Below are 21,323 nucleotides of genomic sequence, written 5' to 3'. Positions count from 1 at the left end.
TGCCTCTGGCCAATCATTTTTCTCTTTTATTAAGTACAAGGCTAACAGTGGAAATAGGGTTTATTTATGGTCTGATCTCTGGATTGGGGACCATCCCCTCAAGGCGAGGCGGCCACAACTTTTATTGACTTGTAGCTTGTCATCGGCCCACGTTGCTGAGTTTTCTGAACACCATTACTAACTTTTGCTTTGGAATCCAACCTTTAGAATGCCCCTCACAGACTGCGAATCTACAACCCTACTTGCTCTCTGAAACCTATTGCTGAATTTTTACACAAATACCTTTACCCCTGATAGCCCCCATCTGGACTACTTCTCTTACCGGGACCTTCACTGTTAACTCCTTCTATAAGCGTTCTCAGCAAACCCTGCCAACACTGCCACCTTAAACACTGTTGGGAATCCCCCTCCACCTCCAAAAATCCAGGTTTTGGTTAGCTTGCTATCCGCAATCAAAAACTCACCATCAATCATGTCCAAAGGAGAGGATTCCCTCTTGCTAACTATTTTTACCTTCGTTTGGAGGCTGAGGAAACTCATATCCATAACCATCTATTCTTACACTGTCCCTCTGCTCAGGCCATTTGGGCTTCAAATCTAAAGGATTTCAACTCAAAAAGGGTTACAACCTTTTCCATGGAGCAGCCTTTTTTGGCTTTCTTCACCCCTCCCTACCCTAAAGCCGACCATCTCCCATGGAGGGCTACTGTCTTAGCCACCCTCTGGAGCATTTGAAAGGTGAGAAACTCTAGGATTTTTAGGGTATTCACAAGCCTATTCCATGTGTTTGGACCAGTACCAAAGCCCCCCAGACCGGGGCACCATCAAACTCAATTTCGATGGTTGTTCTTTGGATAACTCCAGACCATATCACTTTGCAGATATTTTCAAGGATGAAGAAACCAACATTTATCATCCATTTGTGGTCCTCTCCACAATGGCGACTCCACATGGGCTGAGGTTCAAGCACCCTTGGAAGGTTATTAAGGTTTGGCCCCTCTTGGGTTCAAAAGCTTACCGTGGAAGGAGATCTAAGAACACATCTTATGGGCCCAAAGAAGTCCCAGCACTTGGCATCTTTCTTAAACTTTTGACAGGGTTTTCCATAGTCTTTACAAGTCAGCTTTCATCATATATGGAAGGGGGGGGGGGGGGAATATGGTGGCAGATGCTCTAGCCAAGGCAGTATTTCAAAAAATGCCAGGTGGCACCTAGGCAGCCAGGGGGAGGGGGGGGGAGGGGGGTCCTGGCCACCTAGCGCCTAGGCAGGCACCCAAGGACTTCATCAGTGCAGGTTTGATAGGGCAGGGGGTGTCTTAGGAATCCTGTTTTAGGCCCAAAGTTTGTATAAAAAATGCATATTCATGAATTTTTATACATTGCTATGTGGAATCATGCCAAATCCATACAAAAGTACTACAATACTACCAAAAACACACAATTCATAGACTCACTCCATATTCCATAAACATAAACCATAGTACCAAACTACCATATACACATTTAGCACAACTATGAGTATATGACAATAACACATTAACACATCATAAAATATTAAATACCAATAATCCAAAGTTCTAAACCAAAGTACTAGACTACTAATACAATGAAAAAGCAAATACACTACAATCACAATCTTTAGTCCATAGACCACACTCCATAGTCCATACCATCCCATAATCCATAAACATAAGAGAAGGAAACTTCTAAATAGCTTCAAAAACCTTCTTACAAGGGGCAACATGCCCCCTAACATTGGCCTGAACCGGTTTACGCCCCCATTATAATTACACCTAATACAAGTTTTGTTCTTCTAGTAGAGGATATGAAAGAGATATGGGGAATATGGGTTTGATGAAAGAAATGAGATGAGTGAGGCTATTCTAAAATTTGCTATGGCCTACAACTTAGCAATAGCAAATACTTATTTTAAAAAGCAAGGTGAAGATTTAATAACGTATACAAATGGATCATATAAAAGCCGGATAGACTTCTTCCTAGTCAAGAAATTAGATCGACCATCATGTACAGATGGCAAAGGTATCCTAGGATAGAATTTGACCCGCAACATAGGCTCGTGATGATGGACGTCTGCATAACGAGATAGAAAAGAGGGGGTGAAATTAATACGTGTTAAAGAACTAGGTGGTGGAATTTTAAAAATGAGAAAATAGACTTATGGATAAATTAATTAAAGAAAGAAAATGGAACACCGAACATGAGGTCAATATTATGAGGAAAGAGATGGTTGACTACATTAAGAAAGAAGCAAAAGAAGTTTTAAGAGAAACTAGAGGGAAAATAAATTTTGTTAAGGAAACTTTGTGGTGGAGTGAAGAGATTCAAAAAGCCATTACAAAAAAACAATCATGTTATAAAACTTGACAATGTCAAAGAAATAAGGAAAAAGTTTATATAAGAATGCAACCTTATAATGTAGAACTACGGATGCACCTCAAAAATCCATCGGAAAAGGTAGTCTTAATGTTGACAAACCCTTTGATTGATCATCTCGACATCGATAATCTATACAGTAAACTGGGAATAAGAAAAAGTGAAAAAGATGTCTGCAAATTAGCAAAAATGAGAAAAAAAATAAAGTAGGGATCTAGACCATCTTAAATGTATTAAGAACGAGTATCAAAGGTCTTGGTGAAGGATGAATAGGTCAAAGAAAGGTCGAGAGTTTATTTTAAAGAATTATTAAATGCCAAACACAATGGGAACACAGTGGTAGAAGGAACCATTGGCATAAATGAGGGTGGAGGTCATAGATGCATCCATAGGATTAGGATATCGGAAGTAAAAGAAGATTTGAAGATAATGAAGATAGAAAAGGCTTTAGGACCAGATGGTATTCCGATAGATATTTGGAAGTACATGGGGGCAGATCAGCATTGATTGGCTGACCAAGCTGTTTAGAAAGGGGTTGAGAACAAATAAAATGCTAGATGAATAGAGGAAAGTAATGTGGTACTTATTTATAAGAACCAAGGAGACATACAGAATTGTGCGAACCGTAGAGGGATCAAACTTATGAGCCACACTATGAAGTTGTTGGAGAAAGAGATCGAGAAACAACTAAGACATAAAACAAGTGTAATAGAAAACTAATTTGATCTTATGCCAGGGAGGTCAACAATTAAGGTTATTTTCCTACTTAGGCAACTGATTGAGAAGTTTGGGGAAAATAAAAAAGATCTCCACATGGTCTTTATTGATCTAGAGAAAGTTTATAATAGAGTACCTTGAGAATTAATTTGGTGAGTGTTGGAAAAGAAAGGAGTCTCTTGATACTACATCAACTTGGTGAGAGATATGTTCGAGGGAGTGTTAACTAGTGTGCGAACAACAAGTGGAGAGACGAGAGAATTTGCATTGATATTAGGTCTGCATCAGAGGTCAACATTGAGCCCATACCTCTTTGTCTTAGTTATGGACAACTTAACTAGTAGGCATCTCCAAGTGTATGTTGTTCGTGGACGACATAGTTTTGATCGATGAGACCCAAAGTGGCGTAACACAAACTCACAAAGTTGGAACTTCAGAGGGATGCTCTAGAATCTAAACATTTTAAAATCAACCGGATTAAGACAAAGTATATAGAATGTAAGTTTAATAATAATACGAGTAGAAACGAGGAACTAATTAAGATTGATGGCTAAGAAATATCAAAAAGAGCGCACTTTGGATATCTTGGGTCGATAATCCAAGAAATGTAGAGATTGAGGAAAATGTCGGACTAGAGCTGGGCGAGCGAAGTGAAAATGTGCAACCAGAGTTTTATGTGAACGCTGCATACAATGAAGCTGAAGTGCAAGTTCTATTGGACAACTACGAGACCAACTTTGCTTTATGGGGTGGAATGTTGGACGGTCAAGAAACAACACAACCATAGGATGAGTGTAGCAGAGATGAGGATGATAAGATGGATGAGTGGTAAGACAAAAAAGAATAGAATTCAAAACGAATACATTTGGGAGAACTTAAGTGTAGCTCCAATAAGCGATACGATGGGAGAAAGTAGACTTAGGAGGGCTGGCCATGTGCAGTGCAGACCCAATACAACACCTGTTAGGAGATGCAAGTTAGTTAGAGTGAAAGGCTCAAAAAAAACAAGGGATACACCAAAAAGGACAAGGTTGGAAATAATGAGAAAAGATACAGGTACTTATGGCATCACTAAGGGTATGGGCCTTGATAGAGCAAAATGGCGGACCAAGATTCGTGCAGCCGACCCAAATAGTTGGGAAAAGGCTCTAATGATGACCTATGACAATTTGAATCCTTTGGATTTGGGTTATAACCATACTTCCAACCTAGAATACTACTTCTAAAATAACCCAAAAAAGATAATATTGAAATAACAAAAAAAATCTCAAATGCGAAGATTTATTTTTATTAACCTTCATGCTTGATCTTCAATCTTTGTTGCTTGTAAGGTTTCCCAATCTCAAAAACTCTCTAATAACCCTCAAATAAGCTTCCAAAATGGATAAAATTGAACCCAAAACAAAAGAATGATGTTTGGATCAATATTCGGAAGCTTCAAATTCAAAGTTCAATCCAACCAAATTCAAAATTTGATGAAATTTTTGTGTTTTTCTGGATCACTTAGGGTTGAAAATGGAATTAAGGGTTTAGAAACATTGAGCCAAGGAGGGCACTGCTGCTAGTGTTGTCCCATCACTTCAGAGAAGCAGGGTCCCCCATTTCATAGTATTTTCGTTGATTCTAACCTGAGCTTTCTTTTTTGTGGAAGACTTGGATTACACTCTCTATCTCTATCTAGCTCTCTCTTCCGCTATCTCCCTCTCTAGCTCTCTCTACATCTACACATCGTCTTCCCCACCTCTTCGCTCGGCACTATAATGCACTCAACTGGTTTCCATGTCTCTCTCTACAAAAAACCTCTAATCTGATCTTTCCCGTTCTTTCCTCCTTCTACTTACTTCTCAAGTGTCTTCTTCTCCCTCTCTTCTCCAACCTTTTATCTTAAGGAAATTTTTTACCACACATTCTTGATCCAAACAAAACATGAAATGACACTTGTTTCCCTTCTATCCCTATCTCTCTCTGTAATGTCTCTCTCTCAAAAGACAGCCAGAACTCTCTTTAACATTTTGTTCTATCTCAAAAGACAGTCTCTCTCCTCTCCTCTCTCTCTCAAAAGAGAGATCGCAGGATTCATCAAGGAGAAAGAAAGATCACAAAGAATCCTAGAAGGTAAAAATTCTAGGGTATGTATAATCTTCCAGCAAAACAATGATAAAAACTCAAGACAGCTCTCTACTCTCCAATCTTTCATATGTCAATATTCAAAACTAAATCATCGAATTAAAACTTGTAGCCTACTCTCTCCAGTATCAACAGTTGAATATTATTGCTATCCAATCGGGTCACTGTAAAACTCAAACTTCTTTAAGCTTTTAGTGTGCGATTTGTAAACCAATTTACAATGGAGTTTTGAGAAGGGGTTTATTGAGTTTCAAGCCCAAATTGCAAGCAATGACATGGATGCAGATCCTAAGACCAGGGCAATATATGAGGCCTTTTTCATCTTGGAGGAAGAGGTGATGCTCTTTTTTTGAAAGAGATCCACTGCCATTAAATCAACCAATGCCATGTACACCAAAATCCCTGAAGTGAATGATGCCAAGAGCCCCTCCATGATCAGAGCTTCTGGATTGTTTCTAGCCAGTCAAGAAATTGAACAGCATCCCCACTATGATGCCTGCTGGGCTTGTGATAGAACTAAAACCATCCCGGAACAACAAAAAATGGGTATTACTTTTAAGAGAACTTTGCCTTTCTCACTCTTCTCTCTCTCTCTAAAGGGTTAGTGTTGGATTTGTTAAGGGTTTTAAACTGAAACCCAAATCACTGGGCTCAGGTTCAGCCTTCTCTCTCTATGCTATAGGGCTCATCTCTCTAACCTGTGCGATGCAGCAGCCCAGGCCCATTCCTTCAAGGATCTGCTGGAAGGCAAGCGCCGCCATGAGCGGCCTTATGGTGCACTGATCCAAGCGTCACCCCGATGATCACCAAATGGAAGATGATCCCCACCTCCAACGCCTTTGCCGGAACTATAGAGGGTTCATGCTGTTTTTTGAGAGAGAGAGAGCAAAATGTTTCCTACTGTCTTTTTAGAGAGAGACGGTATAGAGAGAGAGGGACATTTAGACGGAAGGAAAATAGGTGTCATTTCATATATTGTTTAGGTAAAAAATGTGTGGTCAAAGGCATTTATTTGGGTCCAGGGGGTGGAAGATACAAAAGATTGTAACACTAAGTGGCCAGAAAGGTTCTAAAACCTTAAGTCTCTTAAGAAATGATTTTTCAAAATGGGATGCACGGATAAATTTTCCCTTAATCTTATTCTCCCCCTTTATCTTTCCTCCTCTACTTCTCTTTCTTCTCTTTCAAAATGGCTACTGGTTGCCGACCTTATTTTGGGTGAGGTGCGAGCACATGCTTTCTAGGTTGCTCCCTAATTGGTCTTTGATGTACACTAAGCACCCGATCTGTGGGTTGCCGCATACTTAATTTTTGGTCTGTTCATGTTCGAGCACCCGAGTTCTGGGTTGCCAAACCTCTTTTGGTGCTTTTTCTTTTTTGGCCTATATTCTTTTTTGTATAGAGCACCAAGATGTGGGATGCCTGAAACTCGCTTCTTGTGAGGATTTTTGTATATCTTATACTTCACTAAATATAATGTGAACATTTCACTGAAGAAAAAGGGCATAGCATTAAGATCTCATTGTCTTGACGGGTAGTGCCACACATACCTTTGTAGCAACCGGCGATTAGGTTCTGGGAATGTCTCAGATATTGCAGCACGCATTGCATCCGCTCTAGCTTCCCTTTTAGTTCCTAATCAGCAAATGTAAATTTAGCCAAAACCACAAACATGAAAAAGGAGCCATACATCTTATGCGATATGAATAAAAAACTTACACCGCTTAAGACTCATTAGAATTGATTGATACATATTTTAACGTACAGTAAAACAAAATTCTTTCACGTTGTCATGCACATATAAGTTTGCAAGGATGTTTTCCTATGGGAGTCCTGAACCCAACCTTCAAGACTGGCACTTTTGCTCTAAAATCTGAATATTTTGCATGAATAAAGGCTATTAGATTCCCCTCTCCATTTAACGACACCTCAAAGAGATTTATCATATTTTATTAACAATGCAGCACCTCACAGGATCAATATAAGTCCTGAATAATATATGCCATGTGATAGTAAATAAAAACCGAAACTATACATGGTTTACTGCTAATCATTTACTCACTGTATGCTTCTAATAGTGCAGTGCAGCACGATGCCGGAACTGGCGATGATGGCAATTCACGTAGAACATGCTGCATGATATACAATACAGAGAACCTTAAACTTAGTTAGGACAACACCAATTTATAGTCCAAGGAACTAAGATTCAGGTTTTCCAACATCAAATACAAAGTATTCCTGTCTATTACTAAGAAGAGAGTACCTTCACACAATCACCCACAACATGTGCATCTTCGTCAGGAGAAAACTCAGTTTTTCCTGAAACAAGAAACCAAACCAACAATTGTATATCAAGAAATCAGGATGCAGTAATGGAATTTAGGATGCCGATTTTGAGAATCACGGCAAGCCCAAGGTTTCAAAAGGAACTATTAAACAATCACTGAGATTTATTAAAAAATTCCCACAATGCTAACAATGAAATTAAGAAGGACAAGAACCAGAGAACCAAAATTTGATACATTTTTAGATAGGACCACTATTCTGACAAATGATATAATTCCAAAACAAATAAGAGCACCACAAGTGAGCATCAACTTCAAAGCCCAAACAATTTTGAGAAACACAAAGAACTCAAGGGAAAATATCCTAAAGAAACAAAGAACAAGAAAACAAGGGCATATTCAGCTAATCAAGAGGTATACCTTGGTATACCAGTAAACTTTTCTCAAAAAAAATCAGTTAATCAAGGGGCTTATAGTTCAAACCAACTGACCATCCTCATATTCCTGAACTCGACGATCAACCTCCTCAACATCAGCTGCTTGTCGTAGTATTCCTTCAACTTTTACTCCTGCTGATAGTAGACTTAAGTTAGTGATCCCATAACATTCATATTAATATTACCAATAAAAACAAAATAAGACAAAAGTGAACTTTAAATATCAAAAGAAATGTGGTATGCTCCTCATTCATGTGAAATGCATACGGTGATAGAAGCCAAAACTCCTTAGTCCCACATCAGCTTTTTATAATACTAAATGGCAATACATTTAAGAATGTAAAACGTTCAATGGGAAGGTGTTTGAAAGCACCATTTACAATGGAGATGCTCTTCAAACACCACTCTTTTCCTCATCAATACAATAGAAAAAATAAAAATAAAATACATTCCTTGGTTTTTTTTCATCTCTTTTGTACTTTTACCATGCTATGTCACACCTATTGTGTAATGAAGACTAGTGTGGAGTGCTGGCAATTGCAACCTTAAGAAGTTCAATCTTACATGAGTGTATGCTTATGAACAGCATGATACAGCTAGAACTTGGAAAAAAGTAACCAACTGCGAAAGTTGTCCAGCCTTACAAATTCAAAACACAAATTTACTCTTTTTATGCAATAGCTACAAGCAATTTCAAATTAATTCCTCAGAAATCTTTATGGTATTTCATAGATGAAAAAACGTTGTCCTTCATAGTTTCATGACTTTTCAGGTCAGCCTATGCAGCTCGTATCACAAAGAGAATGACCGATAAAACATAAAAGTAATCCACCATAACAAATAGAAAGCTATCCAGAAAATTGAATAAAAAAAGGACATAAAAGGTTATTGGTACAAAAGTAGCTCAAAAACACTATCATTGAATAACGCCATTTAATAGTAGTAGAGAACATGAGGATGAATTTACCGAACTGTTCAAGGAACCTGAGAGCCTTCTCAAGAAAGGATGGACCACCATCAATGTCTTCCAAAGCAAGAAGTATGGGCCTGCCAACAACCATGGACTTTACAGGACGCCTATCTCGCCCTACAGAAGGAATAGAAATGGCCAAAAAAATTATCATGCAAAAATTAGAACAACAATACCATAAGCAAAATTTTATGCAGAAAACCATCATAAAAAAGACATAAGCTTCCCTCCTCCAAAGGTTAATATCCAACAACCCACCTAGATAAATGCAATTTCAGAAGAAGACAGAGGGAAAGGTCCAACAAGCAACAACTATATGCATCAGAGCTACACCATAGTCTGAAATTTATTTTAAAGATGTTCCCTGGAAATGAGTTAGAACTAACTACATGGTAATTTTAAAGATGTTCCCTGGAAATGAGCTAGAACTTACTACATGGTAACTTGAATTTCCTAGATAAGTACAATTCAATGTTAAAATCACCAACAATCATAGCCCCAACTAAGCCTAGTCAAAGCATTGATGACAGTATATTGATGAATGTCCAAAAGAAGGCCTTTTTGTTTGTCATCCTTCTTCTCCAACCATGCTATATATTATTGTCTCTTCTCGTCAAATTTATTCCAAATGGAAGATATAATCGCACCTTATACTGCCTAAACTTTCATACTTTACTGGCATACACGCTATGCAAGTGAAACGACACACTTGACTGTGTGAATTGAAGCTTTTAGTTGAATATGTCAAGAAGCATGCCTTTCTGACTTATTGGATGAAGTAAACAGCAGCATGAGTGGTCTTGGAGAGTAATTCCATTCTAACTCACAAGCACCCAGATGATATTTACAAGTCCCCTTTGACATCCTCATATTTGTTTGTTGACTACTTTTATCGAGAGAATCAGGAAAAGAAATTTGTAAACAGAGCATAAAGAAAAAGAACAAACAAAGAATTGTCCAGGTCCCAACAAATGTAGCAGTCACCACATGCATTCACTCTCCTTCTCAAGTCTATGGCCTTACCCAGTTAGCTGCTAGTATTTTCAGTTGTCAATTTTTCTCATATCAATACTTGATACTTTCTTTTACCTCTTCAATCAAAGTTTGCAGACCTGAACAGGTCTCTTGCTAGACCCAGTCTGGTCAACTCGACCCAAAGGAGAACCACTGAAGGTGAATCAGGACGAGTGACTCCCCAAAACCAGAAGGTACAAAATCTGATAAAAGATCTGATAGACCTGACCAATTCTATTGAATTCTCATGTGACGTGATCGAGTCTAGTGACTCAGCCGACTAAATAATTTTGCATTTTGAAAAGGGGAACCAAAACTAGGAGTTCTGGTTTCCTCAAGCCATATAAGTTTCAAATAGAATGGGTCTAAATGGATTCCTCCTTCGAATAAAACAATAAAAATAAAAGCAAATCCCCACAAATAAAACAATAAAAAGAAAAGCAAATCCCCACAAATAAAACAATAAAAAGAAAAGCAAATCCCCACAGATTCACAGATTGAAAATTCTTTTGACATCATGTGGATCATATTATGAATTATTTCATACGGATGTGAATGCAACAACATCCAAGGATGAATGGTTCATATAAACATGAATTGTTTGCTCTTTTTTTTTTTTGAAGAGCATGAATTGTTCGCTAATTAAATATCATCTGCACAGAATTACAATTTTTTGAGATATTTTCTACATTTTTAATTCTTCTTAAATTTATAGAAGTTGTTTTCATTCTTTTTAGTTTTTTAAGCAAGAAAAAATTTGGAAAAAATTTGATCATTTCCTAGAATTCAGTTGAAATGCCGAAGCACTTTTCTTCCCAAAAGCAATTCAAATTTCCAGATAAAGTTTCCCAAAAAGTAATTAAGCAAAGAAGAAAATGCCAAAGCACTTCTCTTCCCCAAAGCAAATCAGAAAAAGGTTCCCTGGGAAGTAATTATGAAGAAAAGGAAACCCTCTTGGTAACTAAATATAAAAACACAGAGATCTTACAATGCTCAAAAGTTCCTTCAATTGTGTCAGCTGCATCATTGCGAAAAATGGCATTTTGTCCCATCACAAGGGCTGCACTGGGTGCCTGTGCCAGTGCATTATCAAGTGCCGTTTTCCACTCGTACATATCCTCTGAAGTTTCTGCCTATTGTATCCATGAAGAGTAACTTAATAAAAATGTACGCAAGGACAATGAAGGAAGAACCTTTGTGTTTCCATGCACAAAAAGGAAAAGATAAAAAAGGACAATGGAAGCACCTTAAGAGTGAAAGCTCGACCATCACGTCCATCAGGAAACAACACTGTCAATAGCTTCTTATCTGCTCTTACAACAACACTGCATATTTTTGTTTTGAAAGATAAATTGAAAAGGATATTGGCAACCCAAATGAATATGCCTTATTTTTCATAATGGAACTTTAAGAAGTAAAACCCACCTTCCTGAATTATTGAGGTCGATACCACCAAGGGTCAGGTTCACTTCACCACCTTTCTGAGGAAGAGCACTCTGAAGGTTAAAAGAAAACGGTCAATACCAAGACTTGCAAACATAATTAAAATCTATCAGCACATGAGAAAGTGTTTAGAAAAGAATGATAAGTTTAAAGTCAATATCCCCAGATTTCAAGTCGACCAAATTCAAGTAAGTGTAATTCTCAAATTTCCAGTAAGAAATATTCCAAACAATGAGTGCACGAATATGCAGTGACATAACGATCCTACCTCATAAATACCAACAAGCTCTAACTTGAAAAATAACCAATTTATCATAATTAAGAAAAAAAAAAAGCATACATTAAAATAACGATATAATGTTACGAGTAAAAAATAAAAAGTAGTCGCCACATCTAACAATTCTAGATCCCTTTTTAGAACTGAAGCAATTTAATGATCATAGAGACAAGTACCATACAGGCAAGCATGAGCTTCACATATTAGGTATATCTCAAAAGAACTAGGCAATACTTATTAAAGCTTGCTAATAAACCAAGAACCAGATGCGGCAAAAAAAAATTTATTGAGTTGGTAAGTGATATAGAGGCTGCAAGAATTACATAAGGATCATAGAGTTAAAAAAGTAGACAACATGGACACGATTCTGCAATGCTGATTGCACACACATTGCCCTTTTCTTTTCCCCTCCTATAAAATTTTAAACAGCTGAAAATTAGGGGTTGGAAGTTGAGAGTCTTGAGACCAAGAATTCAATACCAGCAGTCCACAGCCCACACCAGCTTTTTTATTGTCGTAGATAGTGTACATTGACAGTTCACAAAATCAAGGATGGCAGTGAAATTGCAAGGGCGAATAAGAAAATTATATAATCATAAATAAAAATAAACTAAACCAAACAATCAATTTATCAGCTCTTTTTACCAAATTGTCAACCTCAAATTAACACGAAATGGCAACTTTTTATTACGAGGCTGGACACAAAGAACAGGATTTCTCAGGACAAACACCATCCTAGCATTGTTATAGCCATAGTTAAGGGAACCGTGGAGGTAGGGTGGCATTCTTGCTCCGGAACCTCGATCCCACGGTTCCTCCTAGGAATCTCGTAGGGACCCCAGTTTTTCAATTTTGGGATCTTGCTCCCAAATAAAGGGGATCACGCTCCAACCATTAGTGGATTCTAGTACTATTTCGAATAGATTCCTACTCCCATCAAACATGGTCCAAGGTTTTGGTACATTATTATCTTGGGTTCTATATATGGGGAATCTATTTTAAAAACAGATGAATCCAGTTCCACAGTATTCCTACCCCTCTCTCTCTCTCCCCATTTTATGTAAGTGGCAAGTTTTATAATAGAGCAACAAATTCAGTATTCATGCAAATGGCAAGTTTTATAATAGAGCAACAAATTCAGTATTCATGCAAATGGCAAGTTTTTTAGCAGAGAAACAAACTCAGTATTCATGCTCTGATCAAATACAAGACAAAGTAACCAACACAATGTTCATATTCTGATCCTAAATCCAGATCATAAATCTTAGAAATTCAATGCATTGAAACCTATGCAAAATTCATGTTTCAATCCAAATACCTGATTATGGCATAAATCACAAAATACATACGAAAAGCAACTAAAAAAGCATTCATCTTGTCAACTCCTTACGCACACCTCTCTACTGCGCACACATACACACACCTTTCTCTCTACTGCACGCACACTCACAACTCTTTTTCTCTTATGCACACACAAGTCACAGAAATACACAGGGAAAGAGCACAAGTGCACATACCTGTAGCATGGGAGAGTTGGGAAGAGCAACTAGATTCACCAGAATGATCACCACAAGCTAATGGCGAAGGAGTTGTGGGTTGGTTTTGGGTCCAAGGGTTTATATAGAGGGAGGGAGAATTGGGTGGGGAAGAGGGAAGGTGGGGAGGTGAGGGTACGTGTTGGTGATCTAAGTGTGTAGTTGATTAAAATAATAGAAAAATCCAATTTATGTACTTGTAGATTATTTTTTGGATTTATGTGTAAGGAATATCTTGGTGGTCCGAGGGACTATGTTATTAAAGTTATACCTCTAACGGGATTTGGAGTATATATAAGAAGAATGGAGTATATAAGTATACTATGGACTATCTAATAGAGTGATACTTTTAGCATTTATCAAGTAGTATATAGGCACTTGATGTATCAAATTTTAGTAATATCCATTTAATTAAATAGGGTATGTCATACACATTAGATTTTGAACTGAGGACCACAGACTGAGTAGCAAAATAATCCATACTCTTTAGATTTATCAAGCATATAGGCATGTGTTGCATAAAAATATGGTTTGATGCATTTATTTAAACATAGGATGTCATACATATTACATTTTGGACTATGGACCATAGACTATATAGTAATGTGCCTAATATTTCATCAAGTAGCATGTATGCCTAGAAATAGGGCACTATGGATTTATTTAATTAGAGGTTGTCATTCGCTCATATGTACATATTGGATTTTTGAGCATGGACCATGCACATATACAGTAAAGTGTTTAGTAGTATTTAGCATTTATCAAGTAGCTTGTAAGCATGTGATGTATAGAAATGGGGCACGATAGATTTATTTAACTACAAGATAACATACATATTGGACTTGTTCCCTTAACCAATGGTAGTTGCGGACCTTGGGGCCAATCAACTGAGGACCTTGATTCTTATACTTAAAGAATCTCGATATTAGAACAAGCGGAACCCCATTTTATGACAAACGGAAACCTCGATCCCTTAACCAAGGGAACCCCTACTAGCTCTACTTGACAACCTCGTTTAATGTGCAGCGGAGCTTAGATTCTTGCCAGTCAAAACCTCGAACCCATTGATATGGGATCTCGCTCCCATAAACCTAAGGATCTCGTTCCCTCTCTTGTTCATTGTACGGACGCTGATCCCAAACCTAGGGAACTTCCACAATAGGGCGGTTTGATGATTCCCGAACCGATCCCGCTCCCGTCTTCAATAACTATGGTTATAGCCCATTTACATTCATTCTTAAGAGCTCAGAAGAGATTTGGTGCTCTAGTGTCACCTTTCTATGACAATTCAACATGGAATATAAGTATTTTTTCCAAGACATGCAATTCAAGAAAGGATTACACAAATGGAACTACAAAACAAATTAAAATACATACAAATCCACTGATAATATCTTGTACAAGTCTTAGGGGAGTTAAAAAATGAAAAATGTCAGAATATTATTCAACTCTAATGAGGCAACATCCAAGTATATTGTATGGCAACAAAAATCACAATGAGGTTTTGTTCAACTCAACTTCTACATTACACAAAAAATATGAAGTTAAGAGCATCTTCTATCAGTTTTTTATTTTTCCTTTACATTTCTGATACGGAATAATTTACATACTGATGTAATATAATCCCAAACTACAACATAGTGTTGCCACCCTCACCGTACTTAAGCTAGAGACACCTAAGGATTTGTTAATACAAGATGAACATACCATCAGAACCTATGAACCCTACTAAATCTAGCCAATATGGCAATATCCTACTAGCTTCTTGCAGGTGCATTCTCAGCTAGTGCACACTCTCTTTCACAGTGTAAGACTCACATATCGTTCTTATGACTGATTTAGCCTCATAGCACCCACCCTTGAATTTCCTGTCATTCTTTCCAGATCCTCCCAAGCCCAATCAGAACTGCATAACCCCATTGGTTTGTCTCTCATGTTCAATGAAAAAGTTGAAGGAAGTGTGCAACTCATATACAATCATCCGAATGATAAATATGCAAATAAGAAAGTGCAAAAAGAAATACACTTTAGGATATAAAGTCATGAGCATTACTGGGTCATTTCTGAAAAAGACTAGGGATGTACGTGTGAGGATAAACCAACGTTTCTTCCAAGAAGTCCACCCTATTCCTGTAAATATATAGCATTATATAACCATCAAGGTCAGTCAATAATGCATATGCTACTGTAAAAAAAAAATCAAGCCTTCAGAAGTCACACACTCAACCAGTACTTGCCACAAATACAAAAATACAATTCAGAATCATGAAACACATCAAATATAAAGGGACGATAAAAGATATCAAAGTAACATTTCATAAAAGCCAATTATAAACAAAGAGTGGATTCTAGCCAATGAGGTAAGTTGGGATCGACCAATGGCTGAAGTTCCCTACCTTGGGATCGCCTCGGAGCGGCTTTTGTGTGTGTGTGTGTGTGTGTGTGTGTGTGTGTGTGTGTGTGTGTGTGTGTGGGTGGGTGCATGGGAATGATTTCATGTCACCGTATCTTTGTATAATATAATAAAATCACACTTCTAGTAAACCATGTTTGTGGCATTTATATGAGCCCAAATTTTGCTCATGCACTCTCTTCATCCCAACAATCAATCCCAAAAAAATAACATTCAATATGTACGGTAGATATGACCAAAATGAGTCCCGTCCAACATTGAATCTAGACCATCCATTTGATGAATTTCAAGATCTAATCCTTTTACGAATTCAAATCATTTTTTATTTTTTACATTCTTAATCTAATAATAACAGTGTTTCCAAAAGCGCTAGACGGGTCCTAGGCAGCTTGAGGGGTCCAAGCCGCCCAGCGCCTAGGCGAGTGCCCAGAACCTGTGCAGCCCAGCTGAATCAAAAAATGATTCAACAGTTATGTCAGTATCAGTTATATATATCGCAGTACATAATTCAAATTATACTACATATTAGCATTTAGCACACATTCCATACACATTCCATAAGCATAACCATAATCCATAAGTCGGTTCATACTCCATATCCAATTAAAACTTAAAATTTTCCAACCAACCAAATTATCAAACAAAGTTACTTTGAGTTTGATTGCTCAATCTTCAAACTTTCGCCTCAAAGATGCTTCTAAATACTCAAAATCTTCTAAAAACCCCCTAATAACTTTGCAAAACATCAAAAAGTACATCTAAGATCAATGGGTGATGTTTTGATCAATTTTGTTAATTTTGATCAATCCAAAAAAATTCACCATAAACTAGGTTTTTGGGGGCTTTCTCTCTCTAAAATTGGCTCCAATAAGTTTAAGGTTTCAAATGAACCTAAAACACTAATTGTTGGCTCTTTAATAACAAAAAAAGACCAAAATTGCCCCCATCGAAACATATTTCCACCCTGGGCGGCCGCCCAGGGTTGACCGCCCAGATTGGCTGCTTAGGCCTGGGCGATGCGCCCAGGCCTTTTGGACCGTCGAGGCACCTAAGCACTGGGCGGTCTGCTTTTTGAATCACTGAATAATAATAGAACTATCTAAAAAATTTGGAAAATAACGTTAAACAATCAAAGTGTGGCGCACCTAAAAACTATACCAAAAGATGCAGTTTTGGTGCCCAAAACCCCATCATGGCATGACAATCTATTGTCACCCCTCATTCTGTAACTTAGAGCTCCAAAAATGGTGCAAATCGAGTAAAACTATAAACAATTCAAAACTTTGAAAATGAACAGTCTAAATAATGCATTGCAAGATTGACTATTTTCGCAACTTGAAATATTTTATTCTTTTCATATTCATACATCTCAAGGTCAAGATGATCAATTTGAGGATTGTCCAACATTGGAACTATCTTTTCTGATAGGTTTTTGAGGTGCACCTTACTTCATTAGTATAAGGTTGACACCCTATATAAAAAAATTTCAAACATATATATATTTAAACACACACGCACGTGCACAAACACACACTATTTTATTTTTAAAATGATTTTAAAATTGAAAAATGTATAATCCACTTTTAGCATTAACTACGAGCAGGCACAATGAGAACTTTATAGCCTAAAAGTCCCATAAACAACTGAGAAAATTGATATTGGAGGGTCATGATACGACCTGAACTTAGGAAACGTCAGAGGTCCCCATAGTGAACCAGAAGAAACAGGTTGATTCACTATAGTGAGACCTACTCCATTCTAGACAACCCTTGTAGTCCCGCACTTCACTTCGGACCTTAGGCAACCGGGAAGCGGGAGGCCTCCTGGATCCGAGTTGACTCGAGTGATTTCGAGGCGATTCACCAATTTTCAACCAAACCACGACCATGGAAATGAAAACCAAAAATCGTCTACAAGCGATCATTAGCTAGAAAATCGTCAAAAAGCAGGAAAAAAAAAAGCAAAATCAACATATTCAAAATTCAAAAACTTCTCTTAGGATCGAGATCCCTTTAAACCAATGATTGCACCCACTTTCAGTGGGTTCGTGATCCCCTTCCAAAGCAATCAAGATCCCTTTTAGTTAGGGATCAAAATCCTTACAAGATAAGGAGCAAGCTCCCTTGATGTGGGAACGGGCTCCACTCAAGCTCTGGCTCAAGGATTGCCGTAGTGACATTCTGAGGTGGATCGCCACCCCTTAATCAAGCTCCCTGCATCTATGAGTTGAGCATTACGGAATCAATGGGGTGCGGATGCCACAAATGACAATTTTCAAATGAACGGGGAATTCACAGGGTCTAGGGAAGGAGAATCCTCCACTAGCAACCCTTTTCCACCACTTCATTTGACTCAGAGTCCATGGCCCATCTCAAATCCATAGATTATCTCGATGTTATCCAATAGTCTAATTGAAAATGTGGCCACCTATAGAAAGCAACTTGCATCATGCCATGCCATCTGAGAATGTTAGAATTTCCTTCACCATCCGGGGCATGAAATTGTTTTCTACACATGCAAATACCCACTCTCAATGATAAGACTTCACAAAAGTTGCATCCATGCTCCTTCTAAAGTAACAAGAGAATCACTCCATTTTCATCTCTTTGAAGCCTTGCTCCTAACCAGAAAAAAGGTTGCCTTTGTTACAAACGCAAAAATTGAGCAAGAAACAGTATAGTTTGCACCGATAGCTACATAGAGCATATGTGGCTCAGAGAACGTCCTCTATTTCACCAAGAGAATCTCCCTCTTTCATGATACATCGCCTTGATAGCAGGCCCAAGCTTCCAACAACTCAATTCCCAATCAACTCCAATACATTTCAATCTCCCTCTTTCATGATACATCACCTTGATAGCAGGCCCAAGCTTCCAACAACTCAATTCCCAATCAACTCCAATTGCATCTCTGTTATACCAACACCAACTATCGTAAGGAAGTAGATTCGGCCAAGTCTTAACAAATTTAAGAACACAAATGTGGAAACTGGTGAGTCTTGGCCGGTTCCCAAGGTTTTGTACTCGAGCTTGGCACCAACCAATTCTAAGTGACTCACCTGAGTCTGAATTGCACTCGATGAGTTTAGAAACACTGTCTTGAACAAAATTTCGATGCACTTTTGCTAAGGCCAAAAGGCTTGTTCCGATTAGAACTTTTCATGTTATGTGGAGCTCGAATACGTTCATATTAAACTGATAAGAATAGATCCACCAAAGGCACTTACATGATGTTTTGTCACAAGATCTAATATAATCAATGACATTTACTTCAGAGACTTGTCTCACAAGAGCACACTAACAACTGAACAACTTAATTATGTTTAACAACAGACTCCTATAATCAAGATGACCAGTTCATTCTCAAAAAAAAAGGAAAAGTAAATTATGGTTCAAATTCAAATTTCATGAACAAGACAATTACAAATATTGTGACAATGCAGATCCAATGGAGGAAAGGCATTATAGCTACTTCCAACAGCAGTACAGAACATCATTTCAAAGGAAAATTCAACAAGAGTATATTAGAAGAACAAATTAATTCAGTAGCAGCATGTGCACTGCTTATACAACTAGTACATTCCAAAATAACTCTTACTCTAACCTTTCGATGATATGAAAAGGGGCCCGCTCTTGAAGATCTGCAGAGTCAATAAATGCCATCAAGAATAAACATAGCCCAAATCAGAGTTGAGAATAAGACTTTTTGTTTTTTTTAAGTAACTTTGCAGTTAACACTTAAACCAGAAAAGAAAACAAAGAAAAGTTTAAAAAATCAAATATTGGATCCCCAAGTAAAACTAAGGAAATGTATCCAAAGTGCGCAGTGAAGTTTCCTATAGTAATCTCACAAGGCCCCAGAAGCCAGATTTCATTGAGGGACGAACTGGAGTATGTGATTCCACAACACCAAGTCCAACAAATATTGTGACGAACTTTCAGTCGAGGAATGACAAACCCCAGCCCTCTGCTACTGACATGATAGCTGGGATGACATGAAGGTACTTTAGAAAACTTCAGTGTGTATTGAACCCCAAAAATACTGCATGGGTTCCTGATGTACAGTTCAATGTCCTTAATGGGGAAAACCAGAAGACCCTCACAGCAAACATCAGCCATTGCATATCTTGTCTAGGGTGACAATAGCTCCCTTGGGAAGTATATAAATAACATTCTGTGCTGAATACTGAGGTTCGGATTGCATGGTGTTTTTGGTCTAGTTATCAACCAAAAAAGGAAAACGGGTGCTTTGAAAAGGATAAAAGAACAATACTGCTATACTAGAGCACATGATACATGATCTGAGAGAATACTAAATTAAGTAAAGGTCTAGGCCCTCCAATAATAAAAAAACAAGAATAGATTTTGCATATTACAAGGAAAAAAGGATAAAATTACAATTAACAAAGCAGACCACACGTACCGTATTTGTAGGACGAGGTCGAGGCCGATCAAATGGGGCACTCGAACCAGATGATGTACCCCCATCCCCCTAAACATAGAATCAGAGAAAACAAAAATAAAAATAAAAATAAAAATAAAAATAAATGCAATTTCAGCATAATTGTCATCCCCATATCTCGAGCACAAATAGTAAATTGAATCTCCTCAATGAGAATACTATTAAGAAAATCAAGATAAACTTGTACCATAAAGAATTTTGGCAATTTATTGTCTGGAATCACCTGAGAAGTTTCTACATTTCGAGATACCATTCCTATAATGAAGCCACCCAATACTTCAAACAAAATGAAGATAACCCACCTGCATTTTCAAAATGGAAATATGCAAAACAAATAAGAAAACCATAACTTTCTCACAAAATCAACCCTTTCAAAGCTAAGAAAACAAATCAAAAGACGCAATCCATTTAAATTTGAAAAAGACTGCTGCTTAAGAAAAAGTATGAGCCCTAAAATGGGACTTGCGTATTCTCTTAGATCAGGAACAAAAAGCACATCAGGAAAAAGAAATATGGGCCATTGAAATGAAGGACAACCTTAGAACGGAGTTGATGGAAGACTGAAAAAAGGGAATGTGTATCAGTAAAACTGAACATAATTTTGTTAGAGAGGGAGAGCGAGAATTAGTAAAAATTGTAGAGAGAGAAAGAGAGTACACCTTGTGTTTTGTTCTTCATGGTTCGTTAGCGACCACTCAGATATCGCAACAGAAACCCACGGGCCAAGAAACGAAATTTAAAGCGGACCGGAAAATACGGCCGTATATCCATGGGCGTGCGGCCGTATCCGTATATGTATCAAAACGTGCATCACCCGCCAACAAAATAACCCAGCTAAGATCCTCTGACGATAGCAGACGTGGTACATAAGGACAGGCTTATCTTAACCCCTGATCATACCTAATTTTACGGAAATGGCCTCTGTCGGCAAAATGACCGAAACTGACCCTTATTTCATTTCTCTCACGTGTCTTACTCACTTATATGTTTATACGTGTCCTCCATCTAAGATCTGAGATGGATTTTGGATCCAAAAATTTAGGGGCTGATATTCTGAACATAGATATTAAAAAAATTATAAAATAAATATAACTATTTTGGATGTGTTTTTAGAACCCTCCATTTAGATTTTGGTAGGACCACCATTAGCAAAAGGAAAAAGTTTTTGCAACCTTAAAATGTAGAATCGCATATGCACCTCAAAAATCCATCAAAAAATGTTGTTTTAATATTTTTCAACCCTCTAATTG

General features: G+C 37.6%; 1 protein-coding gene and 1 pseudogene across 1 annotated transcript in view; both read right to left on the bottom strand.

The window, feature by feature from the left end:
* The window catches only part of REN1 (Rho GTPase activation protein (RhoGAP) with PH domain-containing protein), a 32,577-nt gene extending 11,798 nt beyond the window's left edge, over window positions 1-20,779 (bottom strand). The window contains exons 1-13 of the mRNA XM_088865425.1: window positions 20,733-20,779; window positions 20,297-20,375; window positions 20,035-20,103; window positions 19,216-19,252; window positions 15,253-15,329; window positions 11,370-11,440; window positions 11,191-11,269; window positions 10,933-11,077; window positions 8,928-9,047; window positions 8,015-8,092; window positions 7,502-7,557; window positions 7,301-7,370; window positions 6,789-6,873 (exon numbers count right to left, since the gene is read on the bottom strand). Coding sequence (XP_088721551.1) covers window positions 6,789-6,873; window positions 7,301-7,370; window positions 7,502-7,557; window positions 8,015-8,092; window positions 8,928-9,047; window positions 10,933-11,077; window positions 11,191-11,269; window positions 11,370-11,440; window positions 15,253-15,329; window positions 19,216-19,252; window positions 20,035-20,103; window positions 20,297-20,326 — 917 coding nt within the window. The 5' untranslated portion in view covers window positions 20,327-20,375; window positions 20,733-20,779. The remainder of the gene's footprint in view (window positions 1-6,788; window positions 6,874-7,300; window positions 7,371-7,501; window positions 7,558-8,014; window positions 8,093-8,927; window positions 9,048-10,932; window positions 11,078-11,190; window positions 11,270-11,369; window positions 11,441-15,252; window positions 15,330-19,215; window positions 19,253-20,034; window positions 20,104-20,296; window positions 20,376-20,732) is intronic.
* Window positions 5,402-6,540, bottom strand: LOC148782544 (zinc transporter 6, chloroplastic pseudogene; annotated as a pseudogene).
* Window positions 20,780-21,323: the final 544 nt, after the last annotated feature.

Source organism: Amborella trichopoda, chromosome 4 (assembly GCF_054954075.1).
Source record: "Amborella trichopoda isolate Santa Cruz 75 chromosome 4, AtrichopodaSantaCruz75HAP2 v2.0, whole genome shotgun sequence".
NCBI classification, from domain to species: Eukaryota; Viridiplantae; Streptophyta; class Magnoliopsida; order Amborellales; family Amborellaceae; genus Amborella; species Amborella trichopoda.
The sequence above is the reverse complement of the archived record's forward strand: the minus strand, read 5'-3'. Positions and strand labels throughout refer to the sequence as shown.